We start from the raw sequence: 13344 nt of genomic DNA, 5'->3' as shown, positions 1-13344 counted from the left end.
GGCTCCCCCCCCCCCCCCCCACTTTATCCCAAAAAAAGTTTGGGCTTTTAGATACATTTTAAAAAAGCAAGTATTTACAGTTTGCCCGACCTGCTAACTATGCCAAAGCCAAGAAAAACAAGCAAACAAAGTAAAAATCAATATAATTAAACCTGAAGTTTGATCTGCTTATATTTTGCCTTCCCTTGTTCCTCCCTCGCCCCTCATGAATATTCTAATGACATTTTTTAAATAAAACCTTTCATTTTCAATACATACCTCATTCTAGACCCAATAATGTCATCACTGGGTCTCTGTGCTTCTCTATCTAAAGATCTGATGGGAGGGGCCAGCAGGTTGCTGTACATTGCTTCCTGAAAACATCCCCCTGCCTTAGTACTCTTCTCAAGAACCCTCATGCAAGCAGTGGGCTAGCTCATGGCACAAGTTATGCAAATATCAAAACGCTTTGATGGGTGAACGACGGTTCTTACCCAAGGACAGGGCAGCCACAAATGCCGTGGTGACGCTGCTGGCGCAGAGGACTGCAGCTTGGTCCAGCTCAATGTAACCTTTAGATAGAGCCCCTAAGATGACGGCAGCAACAGCAGCCAAGAGCCCTACCACTGTGGCCTGAACCTGAAATGACAGCAAGGTACATTTTATACTGGATGAAAGAGATAAACAAAAATACAACTAGGGGAGGATTTATGAATCACCCGCCCAGCCATATGCTGGTCGAGTGCCGTTCACACGGCATTTTCCCCACTAGATAGAGCCGAGGAGCACAGGAATTTCCTATGCTCCCTACCTCCATCTAGTGGAGAGAATGCCATGCAAACTGCATTCAGCCAGCTCATGGTGGGGCAGACAACTTACACACCATCATCCTAAGGTTTAATGTGATATGATAGTACGGTATGAATGTCACCTGAATTTTAGGTTGATTTTCGGTAAGCAACTTGCTTAGTGTCAATTTTTCAGGGGATATAAATATGCAGCAAAATATTGAATGCTTCTAAAGTGTAAAGCCTGTGACACACTGCACGCAAAACAGTGCAAAACAAAGAGAAGCAGTGCGGAGCAATGTGGAGCAATGCGGAGCAAAGCGGAGCTGCGAGGCACAGAGCTGAGCGCACACAGATGAAAGACTTAATCTTCAGCCAATCGGCTCACGCATTACAAGTCAATGGACATCGCATCCTGACATGTGGGTTTATACGCGCAAGCTGATTGGCTGAAAATGTCAGCATGCTCAGCTATGCTAGCTCTTGCGAGCTGAAAATTTAAAGACACACTGCAGATGAAGGCCTGCTTGCCGCCGCTTCCCATGCAGTGTGTCACAGGCTTTAGTGCCAGCTCTATATTGGTAATAAAACAGTAGTGGGCTGCAAGGCGATTGTTACTCCAAAGATGTGTTTTATATTATAAATGTAATGATGTACCAAACATTTTGCACTTTAAGCATAAATTCCAAGATGACTTCCATCAAATCTAATAATGTATCCATTAAAAATGATTAAATATGCTTTTCATGCAATTAGTAATCTCTTTTAGTCACTGCAATCCACTGCACGGCAGGATCCAGACTAAGGAGGGGTAAGCGTATTAGGGGAAACTGTATTGCTCATTGCTGTCAGCTTAATACAAGGAGCTTGCTTACAGATTGTGGATTGGTTGGTGACCAAAACTTTATGATCTAAGAACAGTGCAGAAAAGTGAGGTCACCAGTCTGCATGTGCTGCCTGGAAGGGGTCTCTGAAGCACAAATCTAATCATGCTGTTTTGCCTAGACTTCACAGAGTAGATAATGGGAAATGTTTTTATCCAAGGAATCAGAATTATATTATGCCTTTTCAAGAATACATAACATGTTATGAAATTCACAAGGAGATAATAAAGCTAAAGTTCCAATCAGAGTGAGGTGATGATAAGACTAACCTGAATCAAAGCTAAATTGCTGATTGCCATCTTCCACCTTTCACTGGGGTCATCCATCTGACCTGTGTTTGCCTGCAAGAGAGAATAAAATAAATCTTTGTATTACTTATAAGTGTTCAACTTTTGTCCCCTCAGAATGACTATGCAGCTGGTGACAATAGCATAGAAAGGCATCAATGGAAGGAGAGGGCATACCACACAAGCCAGAAGTCAAAAAGGAGAGGAGAGGAAAGGAGAGGGGAGAGGATGAGAAGAGAGAGGAGAATAAAAGGAGGAGATGAGGCAAGGGCATGGGAGCAGAAGATAAAAGGTAAGAGGAGAGGAGATGAAGAGAAGATAGCAGGAGAAGGAAGAGAAGATGAGAGAAGAGGACGAGGACAGCAAAAAAGGAGGAGAGAAGAGGAGGTGCAAAGGAGGGGAAAGAAGAAAACAGGAGAAGAGATCAAAGAAAGAAGAAAGGTAAATGTAACGAGTGAAGAGAGAAAAAGAGGAGGGAAAAAAAAAAAAGACTAGAAGAGGGTAAGGAAGTGAGCAGAGGAGAGATGAGGTGAGCGGAGGAGAGGAGAAAAGAGAGTGGAGAAGGAGAGGAGACAAGAAGAGTAGAGGAGAAGAGATGAGTGGTGAGGAGATGAGAAGAGAAGAATAAAGAAGAAGTAAGCAGAGTAGAGGAGGACAGTAGAGGAGAGGAGAATAAAGGAAGGGAGAAGAAGTGGAGACAAGAAGAGAGCAAGGTAGATGAGAGCAGAGGAGAGGAGATAAGAGTACAGGAGAAGAAAGGAAGGGAGAAGAATGGAGACAAGAAGAGGAGAAGAGAGGAGAGGAGATGAGTGGTGAGGAGATGAGAAGAGAGGAGAGAAGAGTAAAGAAGTGAGTGGAGGAGAGGAGAGAAAAGGACAGTGGAGGAGAGAAGAGAGGAAGGGAGAGGAAGGGACAAGAAGTGGAGGCAAGAAGAGGAGAACAGAAAGGTAGAGGAGAGCAGAGAAGATGAGATAAGAGGAGAAGAGAAGACTTACAGCGGTGGAAAGCCGAGAAGCCAGCGTCATCTCCAGGTTCCCCTTAAGGCCAACCAAGGCTGGCACCAGTATGAAAAGCTCTGTGATGGTTTTAAAGACAAACCAGTGCTGGAAAGAGTTAAACAAACAGAGAATGCTGATTAGAAGAACAGTTTACTACAAATAGGACATTCAGCAAGTTACATGCGCCTTCCACTTATGTCAGCAGACAAGATGGCTCTACCCCAGCCAGCAGCTCTTTGGCCAGTCACAATCTTTTATGCACAAAGTTTATAACACTTGGGAATCAAAAGGGGAATACGTTCCCCTGTCACCAAGCCTGAATGGGCCAACCCTTCATTAAAGTTCCTTACAGTGTCTAGGCAGCATCCTATGATGCCACCTGTTGCCTTAAAGTCTATGTAGTAGGCATGGCATCAATAGGTTCAAGGCTGCAGGTTATCCATTCCTGGTGCAAAAAGAACAGCAACATCCTGACATTTATAAATCCATGGAGAAGCATACACTACTTAGCATTAAAAGATTACTCTACAGATAATTTTTTACTATTAGGGGCTGTTACATGAATACAGTCTCCATTAGCTTCCCTGGGAAATCTGGAGTATAGTGAGGCAGCATGAGTGCCCCAATCCACTGACTTTGCCCACCTGTTTGGCAATCCCAATAGCATCGTGAGATCACCTCCAGGTTTAGAAGATAAAGTGATATTTCTCCATCTAGCATTCTTATCCACAAATTACCGAGAGTCACAGACATGAAATTGCCACTTTTACCTGTGAAACCATTAATGGCATGCCACCAACCTAGGTGGTGCCAGAAACAGCCAAGGCTGGCCAAGACAGTGCGGTACCAGTGAAATTACGTTCTCTGACTGTGCGGCTTCCACAGAATCTGAAATGTGGTACGGTTTCCATATATAAGGATCTAGGTCAAGGATTAAGAAGCAGAGTATGCTTGGTTGCACCCACTGTGAAAGAGTCTAAGGGGCCCCAGACAGGAGGACTGTCCCATGAACTAAAATAATTCTCCACCCCAGCAATATACAAAACAGATCAACAGATTACCAATCAGCTTGTTATGGTTTGACACATACTTAGCAAAGCCTCAAGTGAAGAAATATGCAAGGTGGGCACTCATCAACTTCAACTATGTCCATACGAAATGGTCACAATCCAAACACCTACCAATCATAGAGAACGGTATTGGCAATGAACGCTCTTCCAGTTGTTTCAATGGCAACAGATCTCGCAGTCGCCTTTGAATTCCTCTATCTACAGGCAGACATACCAAACATCTATACCAGTGTGTTATCAATGTCAACGAATATCCCAACGTAACATTTCTCCCACTTCGGCAATTTTTTATCACAGCAATGTTCAATGAACGGACGAAACTTTGTTTGGGGGCGGGGATGGTCTTGCTTTGCGTGTTATAAATACCTTGGATGTTTAAAAGTGCTTTTCACCTACAAAGGTGGCTTCAGGGAGGTCACAACTGGAACATTGTCCCGCATTCTGACCCCAGGCTCTGAAAATGTTTGTAATGGTGGAAAGAGTGTAAGTGAGATATTGATATCTTGAAGAACTGGCTTTGTGTTGGATGCAAGGAGCAGGTGTCCCTGGTGCTGATATCAATGTAGCAATGGCCAACATTTGGCAAGAAGAAGATACTTACAAACTGGAACAAGAAAGAGGATAGTTGCTGCACTCCTTACTGGGATTCCCATTGGCATATACAGACAGGTGCTTGAAGTGACTGCGGACAGCGCCACCACATGTAGATATTTAAAGAACGTCACCAGCACACCAAATCAATGACTGCATCAAGTGTTCATTTATTGACGTATGTCGTCTCTCGGTTGCAAGCACTTTCGGGGGCCACGCAGCTTCCCCTTCATCAGGGTGCCCCTCATGCGTGGCCCCAAAAGCGCTTGCCACCGAGAGACAGCATACGTCAATAGATGATCACTTGATGCAGTCTAGGATTTGGTGTGCTGGTGACGTTCTTCAAATACTTACAAACTGGACTTGGTTTATGGGTTTGGCTTAGAGTCAGGGGTTAGGGCTAGGACTGAGGGGGTTAAGTGGTCGGCTGTGTTTTGGGGTTAAGGTTAACCTAACTGCTGAAATCTCATACACATATTTTTAAATGTGCAGCTTTCATTAAAAGAATACCTGGTGAACCTGCCATGAGGGTCCTTGTTTGGACACAACGCTCTGTCCCTGTCTCCCAGTTGTGCTCCTGTGTTGTCACCTTGTCACATTAGCTTCCAATGGACAGCAGCGTCACAAGGGGGGTGCGGCCCGCACCAGGGTGACACCATTGGAGGGGTGACACCAAAATGACTGACAGTCATTTTGGTGTAACCCCCTCTAGAATGTCGGGCACTCGGTCATGGACCGAGAGCCGGACAGTGTCAGGAGAGAGGAGGGGACACGGCCGCATACCTCATCCTGCTGGGTGAACGTCCCCTCCTCTCCCTTCTGATGTCTATCACCAAGATGGCCGCTGGCAGGCGTCATTTTGAAGGCCGCGCATGCGCAATGATGTCATGCGCATGGTGACGTCACACGCATGCGCGATGACATCACGGCGGGGTGTCACCCAGTCTCCGCTCTGGGTGAGAGGCGGCCTCGGGACGCCCCTGCCAATTGAGTTTTATAATGGTCTGGCCCTCTAGCAACTTCAGCGCCAAATTATAGCTAATTTGCCTACAAACGTCAGGTGGTCATAATAAACTGGCCACCCAGTGTAAATGGCCGTGCCAACACACGTTGGTCCACTGTTGCCACCATTAGGGAGCCCATTTTCCAAAATCACAAGCAGTCGCCACTAGAGTGCATGTAGACAGGAATTGGCTTCAAAGGGGCTGCGGGACTTCAGCAGCACTGAAATGCAACAAAGTTGAAACAATGACCCATTTATGTCCACTTATACTACCCAATTGTCACAATCGATTCTTGTATCGCCCCTATACATGGACACCCTGTGCCAGATAATTTGCTACCTACAACCACTTTTTGTTTTTTTACTTACTTGGAATATGTCCATCAGGAGTCCAGCTGCCACCATTCCATACCCGGCCATCAGGAAGGGCACAAGCACTTGGGCAGTAATGGAAAAAAAAGTCTCGTTGACGAACCCATGTGGGTACCTTAAAAACTTGCACTTGAACTCTCTCAACTTCCCTCCATAATAGCAAAACTCCAGGTCCAACTGAGTCACCGCCATGTCGCATAACCCATAGTCTCCAGGTTGAAAATGGATTCAAACCAAGGGCAGGGTCCGCTATCCCTATTAGTGGACCCATACAAAGTCACGTCTTCCCTGGACCCGACTGAGCTTCAAAAAGGACGACGAGCGAATGAGAAACAGGCGGTCCTTCAGATGTCTCTTATAAGAGAGGGGGACAGGAACAGGGAAAAAACTAGACTGGCTAGAACTAGGTGAAGGTTGTGCTTCCTGAGGGTATAATTCTAGTTTTAACAATGAGTCATGTGCTTCTAGCAGATAATGCAGCTATGTAGGGCGACATATCTGCAGCCCACGTTGCTATCTCTAAACCACAAGTTTCGGAATCTCGTCACGCACTTTAACGTCACGCCTCTGGAAACCTTCTATCAGTAGGGTGGCAGCGCAAAGGAGGATTTCAGTTCCTTGGAACACACTGTAGTTTCAGAGAATAAGATTCGGAGGAAAGTTAAGTCATTTGCACTCACCGTTGCTAAGAGAGGGGAAAGGAGAGAGATGACAGAAAGCCTATTCGGGAGTGTACGCTGGTTACCGGCATCTCTGCTCCAATGTGGTGGCCAATCAGATGGTAGATTTTGATCAGCTGTCATCACTTCCTATTCAATTTAGTTCATAACGAGGAGGATAAAATTAGTTTCTTTGAGGTAGAAGGCTCCAAGCAAACAGGGAGGGCAAAAATTATGGAAAAAGTCAAGGGCACCTTGGCACAATAGGTATAAGTTTTAAAGGAGAACTATGAGGTAAGTGCTTTTCACTCACCTCATAGTTCTAGCCGACCTGTGACAATGAGACTGTCACAGGTCGGCTCAGTAGATCGGGAGGTGAGCCAACACATACCGGCGTTCGCTCACCTCTCGATCCTGTCACGGCTCTCTGCCGTGACAGGGGAGGGGCAGGATTCCCCCCTCCGATCCCCCAGCGCGGAGTAGCGGAACGGACGGGGGAGGGGGCGGGTACAGCTGGATCTGCCTCTAGATAGGCAGAGCCAGCTGTCAGTCACGCAGATGGGCGGATCCCGGCACAATTGTCGGCATCCGCTTCAGCTGCGGCGTCTTAGTATACCGCGAGCAGCAGCTCGCGGTATACTGCAGCGTCTCAGTATACCGCGAGCTACAGCTCGCGGTATACTGAGCCTAGGGTGACGGGAGGACGCTAGTTTGTGTCCTCCCGTTACCCTAAGGAGAACTATGGGGAAAAGCCTTAACCCCATAGTTCTCCTTTAATAAGACTGCGGGCAGCACAGTGGCTTAGTGGTTAGGACTTCTGCTTCCCAGCACTGGGGTCCTTGCGCTGATTCCCAGTCTGGAAACTATCTGCATGCAGTTCTTCCTGTGCTTGCATGGATTTCCACCCACACCAAGACATGCTTGGAAGGTTAATTGGCTCCTGTCGAAATTGCCCATAGTATATATTTATTATAAGGACCTTAGCTTGTACGCTCCTTGAGGGCAGGGACTGATGTGAATGTACAGTATGTAAAGCGCTGTATAAAATGTTGGCGCTATATAAATACCTAAAATAAACAGTTTTAAGGAAACGGGGCCCATATACCCTCCAGTACCATCATTTCATTGTGCGTTTTTTCTCTATTTCTATTCAATCTAGTGTGAACCACGATATGTGGATGTTGTTGGATACACACAAATCATTCTATAAGATTGAATAGAAAGCAGGTGGATACGTTCAGTTCCAATTCAAATACAATTGCTACAATTTGAAGTTGCTTCCTCTGAGTCCAGGCCATCATGGACCGGCCCTCCTGGGGCGATGTCAACAAGCAGCCCGGGCTCAAAGCTCTGTTTGGTGCAGTGGTAAGGACCGCCCACTGCTGCTGCTGGAGGAGAACAGGAAGGAACCATGATGTCATAAGACTGGCCATAACACCTTTGGGGGGAGGGGGGGGATATATATATATTAGGGACGCACCGATACCGGTATTTCGGTATCGAGTACGAGTACCGATATTTTTTTTTTACGTACGATACCGAATACTGGTACCGGAAGTCCCATTCAGGAAGCCAGGTGGCGTGTAATGACTCGCCACCTGGCTTCCTGATTAGCCGAGAAGCCGTCCCCATGCTTCTCATCACTAGGTGACGAGAAAGCATGGAGCCGGCTTTCAGGCCAATCAGGAAGTCCGGCGCTGTGTATTGAAGCAGCGCCCGGCTTCCTGATTGGCCGCGAAGCCGGCTCCATGCTCCCTCATCATGAGGTGACGAGGGAGCATGAAGCCAGCTTCCGACCAATCAGGAAGCCCGGCAGCGCGTCATTACATGCTTCCCATCTTCCTGATTGACCGGGAAGCCGGCCCCATGCTCTCTCGTCACCTCATGGCGAGAGAGCATGGAGCCGGCTTCCTGATATCGGAAGTATCGGGCTAGGCATCGGAGCATTGGGGCGAGTACGAGTGGCCTTTCTGGGACCATCCAGCTTGACGAAAGTCAATTTGTTCAATCAACTTTTGTCGAAGGAGCCGGGTGGAAAATTGTCGTCCAATCAGTTGCAGTCTCTGTCCCGGTATTCAGACAGCCGTGGACGCCAGATGTCATAAAACAAAACAATAGCCCGGCGGGGAAGATTCGTCCATCCTTGCTGTTTAGTGTGGATGGGGGAACCTCTTAGATTTCCTTCGCTCAGCCTGCAGGCCAGGGAGTTGTCTTTCTTTTAATAGAATTCCCTATAGAGTGCAAGTCCTGCTGCTATTCGAGGCTCCGTTAGAGAAATTCACCCTCACTTCCTGTGCCGGTGACAACAACTTCCCCAGACAGAGAGTGAGGGGGAAATCTGCAACAGGGACACCTACAGAAAAACCTGACCAGGGCACTCGGCTTCCCCTGTTAGTCATAATGAATTACAACACTATGGGGCATATTTATAGGGCAACGTTCATCAGTCATTCACTGGTGGTGAATCAATCACTGCTATTTACAACACATACACCTGGAAGATTCACCTGCAGCAAATGTAAATATCAGATTTAAGGTGGCCATACACTTTACAACCATTAGACCTCAGTCTTGCGATGGTTGTAAAGTAAATAAAAAAACTTACGATCTGCTTATCTTGGACAGGCAGATCGTACTTGCCATCATCGCAACCCACGCCCCCCTGAGGGGCTGGCTTCCGATGTCCGCAATGCTGAATGGGCAGTGTGCGCGTGCGCACACCGGCCCGTGCGGCATTGATCTTAGGATCATGCTAAAAACCAGCCGAAAATCGTACGATTCTTGGCTGGTTTTCTAGCGTGCTCCTTAGACAAAAGACGTGCGACCGTACAGTAAAAGCGGCCGCACGCCTTCCATACACTTTGCGATTATCGTACGATCGCGGAATTTCCCGCGATTATCGTGCGATAATCGCACAGTGTATGGGCACCTTTAAATATGCTTTATAAATAGGCTCCTTTGTGTGAGTTAATTTACCATTACATACTGCGCGCCCCGTATTGGCCTCTTGGCGGTAGGTCAGACATCATCTCTGCCGTCCTGACATACGTCCTGCGGCAAAATGTAAACTGCTTTTTGGAAAGTTTTTGAGTTGAAAGGCCGAATTATAGAGGAAAACCAGAAAAACAACTCCAGGCATTTCTGACAAGTGTTAGGAAATCAGCTTTAAAGAGGACCTGTCTCTTGCGCTTTGCCGGGGACAAAATGGGCCAGTTTAGTGATTGTTTTATTGCTTCTTTTTTTTTGTCGCTTACAGCGGGCAAACTTTTTACGCTTTTTTACCAAAAATATAAAAAATAGGTACAACTTAGAAGGGCATTTTTTTTTAGTTGTTGCCACGAAGAACCTTAAAATAAAGCTGTCACATTAACAGAAGCCTCATTGGATGTTTAACCCTTTGCCGTCCACCCATTGCGATTAAATGGATGGACGGCTTGCAGCTGAGGGCGGGTTACTGGACTTAAATGGCTTTTTTTTTCTCTCTGCTCGCACATGTCCCCTAGCGCGCGCATGAGCGGTTCACTGTGAACGCCATTGGACAGTGCAGTGCACAAAACTAGGATACAGAGCCATTGAAAGCGGCGCTGTACCACGTGATCACCGTGACCAATCACGATGGCCATCACACAGACAGTAGAGCCCCGCTAGTTACACTGGGAGAGATGATCTCCCAGTGTAATCAGTGGGCCTCCGCTGTCCTATGTCCTTTTGAAGAAGTGCAGGGACAGCCATCACACAGACAGCAAAGCTCCACTGGTTACACTGGGAGAGCCGATCTCCCAGTGTAATCCAGTGGGCCTCCGCTGTCCTTTGTGCTTCAGAAGAAGTGCAGCGACAGCCATCACACAGACAGCAAAGCTCCACTAGTTACACCGGGAGAGCCGATCTCCCAGTGTAATCAGTGGGCCTCCGCTGTCCTATGTCCTTTTGAAGAAGTGCAGGGACAGCCATCACACAGACAGCAAAGCTCCACTGGTTACACCGGGAGAGCTGATCTCCCAGTGTAATCAGTGGGCCTCCGCTGTGCTATGTCCTTCTGATGAAGTTCTGGCACAGTCATCACAAGGACAGCAGAGCCCTATTGATTACACTGGGAGAGCCGATCTCCCAGTGTAAGCAGTCAGCAGAGTTGATCTGTATTTTGACAGATTAGTCTCGCAGAGCACAGGAGACAACTGGAGAGCAAAGACAGAATAGGCTCCCACCCCCATCAGCACTCCCTCCATCACAGGGCCTGAGGCGTGTGCCCTGCCTTCCCCAGGCTTGGCCCGGCCCAGCCTACGTGTCTACAGTCAGGGGTAAGAGAATGATAATGTGACTCCGCATCTGTGAGATGAGACAGCACTTTCCATTCAAACATTCCAGCGAGTGGCTGCTGCAACGGGTCAACCCGCGGCTGTCTATCCAGCATAGATCACCACACAATGACCGCCCCTCCTGACCTTCATCACAACTTGCAGGAGATGTGCACAGGGATGGGCAACCCCGCGTGCATAAAAATAGTGAGAGTCCCCGTTACCTTGGTGAAGGCGTCCTATATGGGTCCGAAACAGCGCACTGTGACAAAGTATCTTTAGAGATTTACATTGATGTGTTGCTGACGCTTTGCTACTTGCGGGGTCACCAACTGATAAAAATGACTACAACCTCACTTGTTCCTGCCACCTCCGAATCTACATGAGTAACACCAATGCACTATTCAAAAACTACAAATATCATTAAAAAAGTCTGGCTGGGATTTGAAGCAAGGACCCCAGTGCTGCAAGGGAGAAGCGCTAACAACTAACCCAGTGTACTGCTCACCCATAATCACCATTAAGGTAAGACGGTGAAGACTCCCAAATGGTGCTTTGGTGATTTCAAGATTTAACATGGGCAGCCCAGTGGCTCGGTGGGTGGGATGTCTATCTTGCAGCATTGGGGTCCTTGGTTCAAATCCTGGCCAGGAGTCCAGTGCACAGAGTTTGTGTGCTCGCCCTTTGCTTGTGTGGCTTTCTTGTTTGACTGACATTCCCCTTCACAATCTTAGCGTCCACTTTTCATCATTCAGTCTCATTAATCGATTCCTGGTTGGCACCTCACGCTGGTCCTCTTCCAGTTCCCGGTATAATTGGCTCCGGTATCGCCCGTCCCATCTCGCTGAGCTATCAGACTGCTGGCACCAAAAACACCCCCCGGTCCATTATCTGATGGCAGAGGGCACCGTGACCCGATCACCGCCACACACGAATATTAAAGTGAAACGCTGCTATTGTGGAGAGACAAAAACCAATCACAGCTTGGAATATTATATATATACTATGACCTACAGTATGTGGCCCCCTGACCATCACACCTACTATATGACCAACAGTATGTGGCCCCCCGACCATCACACCTTCTATATGACCAACAGTATGTGGCCCCCTGACCATGACACCTACTACATGACCAACAGTATGTGGCCCCCTGACCATGACACCTACTACATGACCAACAGTATGTGGCCCCCTGATCATCACACTTCCTATATGGCCAAAAGCATGTGGACACCTCCCCATTTATCGGGTTTAGTTGTCTCCAGTAAAGCGTCCCATTAATAATAAAAGGGATTTTGGAATAGTGCTCAGGGACTGCACAGGACATCTTCCTATAAAGGTGAACTAACCCTTTAACTCCTGGTTATTGTCCCATTCTTAGCTCCTGAAGATGACCCAATATGTTCCTGAAGCCCTGACGAAGGAAGACGTTTTTGAGCTCCGGAAACGTGTCGGTTGTTCTACGTTGTCTATTGTGAACCATTATTAAAAATAAACTTTTTTTTTGGCTCATTGGAACCCCTAATTAGACTTTATAAAAGTGAATCCTCAAATCTGGGCCCCCCGTTTAAGACACACCCCGATTTTGTTGAGAGCGGCCTCAGTGCAGCCATTATGCCTTGACGCAATGCGACCGATCTACAGGTAATATGAACTCAGCTTCTCATTTCTACTACCAGCTTTCCCCTACCAATGAAAAGTGTCTATATCTCGGTCTGTGTTGCTCCCCTCACTTCCTGTTTGGTAAAATGTTGTCATCCGGACAGGAAGTGAGGGTAAATCTCTCTAACAGAGCCCCAGATAGCAGTAAAAACCAGACAAAGATTATGACTAGGGATGCACCAGTATTTCGGTATCGAGTACTGATATATTATTTTTCCGGTACTCGCCGATACCAAACACCGATACCAGAAGTCCCATTAGAGAAGCCAGCCGGTGTGTAAAGACTCTCCACCCGGCTTCCCGTTTAGCAGGGAAGCCGTCCCCATGCTTCACCAATCAGAAAGCCGGGCGTCGCATCATTACACAGCGCCCGGCTTCCCGATTGGCCAGCTTCCCTACCAATTCGGAAGCTGGGCAGCGAGTCATTACAAGCTGCCCGGCTTACTGATTGGCCGGGAGCTCCATGCTCCCTCGTCCCTTGTTGCATGGCTTCCCGGCTAATCAGGAAGCCGGGCTTTGTGTAATGACTCGCTGCCCGGCTTCCTGATACCAGAAGTATTGGGCCAGGCATCAGAGCATCTGGGCGAGTAGGTGCCGAGTACAAATACTCGGCACCGATACTAGTATCAGTATTGGTGCATCCCTACTTCTGACCCTTCCCACCGCTATCCAAAACTGAAAAAAAGTCTTGGGGGAGGACATACACTTTAATGGGCGGAGTTAACCTTTAAACTTTCCATGATGCTCTGGAAT

General features: G+C 47.5%; 1 protein-coding gene across 2 annotated transcripts in view; it reads right to left on the bottom strand.

Moving 5' to 3' along the window:
- The window catches only part of SLC41A3 (solute carrier family 41 member 3), a 25561-nt gene that overhangs the window by 6963 nt on the left and 5254 nt on the right, over positions 1 to 13344 (bottom strand). Inside the window, exons 1-4 of one of the 2 annotated variants that reach the window (XM_018574053.1) lie at positions 5970 to 6297; positions 2934 to 3041; positions 1921 to 1992; positions 474 to 618 (exon numbers count right to left, since the gene is read on the bottom strand). In XM_018574053.1, coding sequence (XP_018429555.1) covers positions 474 to 618; positions 1921 to 1992; positions 2934 to 3041; positions 5970 to 6164 — 520 coding nt within the window. In that variant the 5' untranslated portion in view covers positions 6165 to 6297. Of the gene's footprint in view, positions 1 to 473; positions 619 to 1920; positions 1993 to 2933; positions 3042 to 5969; positions 6298 to 13344 lie in introns of those variants that run through there. The other variant, XM_018574052.1, reaches the window with a different exon arrangement.

Source organism: Nanorana parkeri, unplaced genomic scaffold (genome assembly GCF_000935625.1).
Source record: "Nanorana parkeri isolate BGI_ZX_2015 unplaced genomic scaffold, ASM93562v1 scaffold2701, whole genome shotgun sequence".
Classification (NCBI taxonomy): domain Eukaryota; kingdom Metazoa; phylum Chordata; class Amphibia; order Anura; family Dicroglossidae; genus Nanorana; species Nanorana parkeri.
This window is presented reverse-complemented; position numbering and strand designations above follow the sequence as displayed.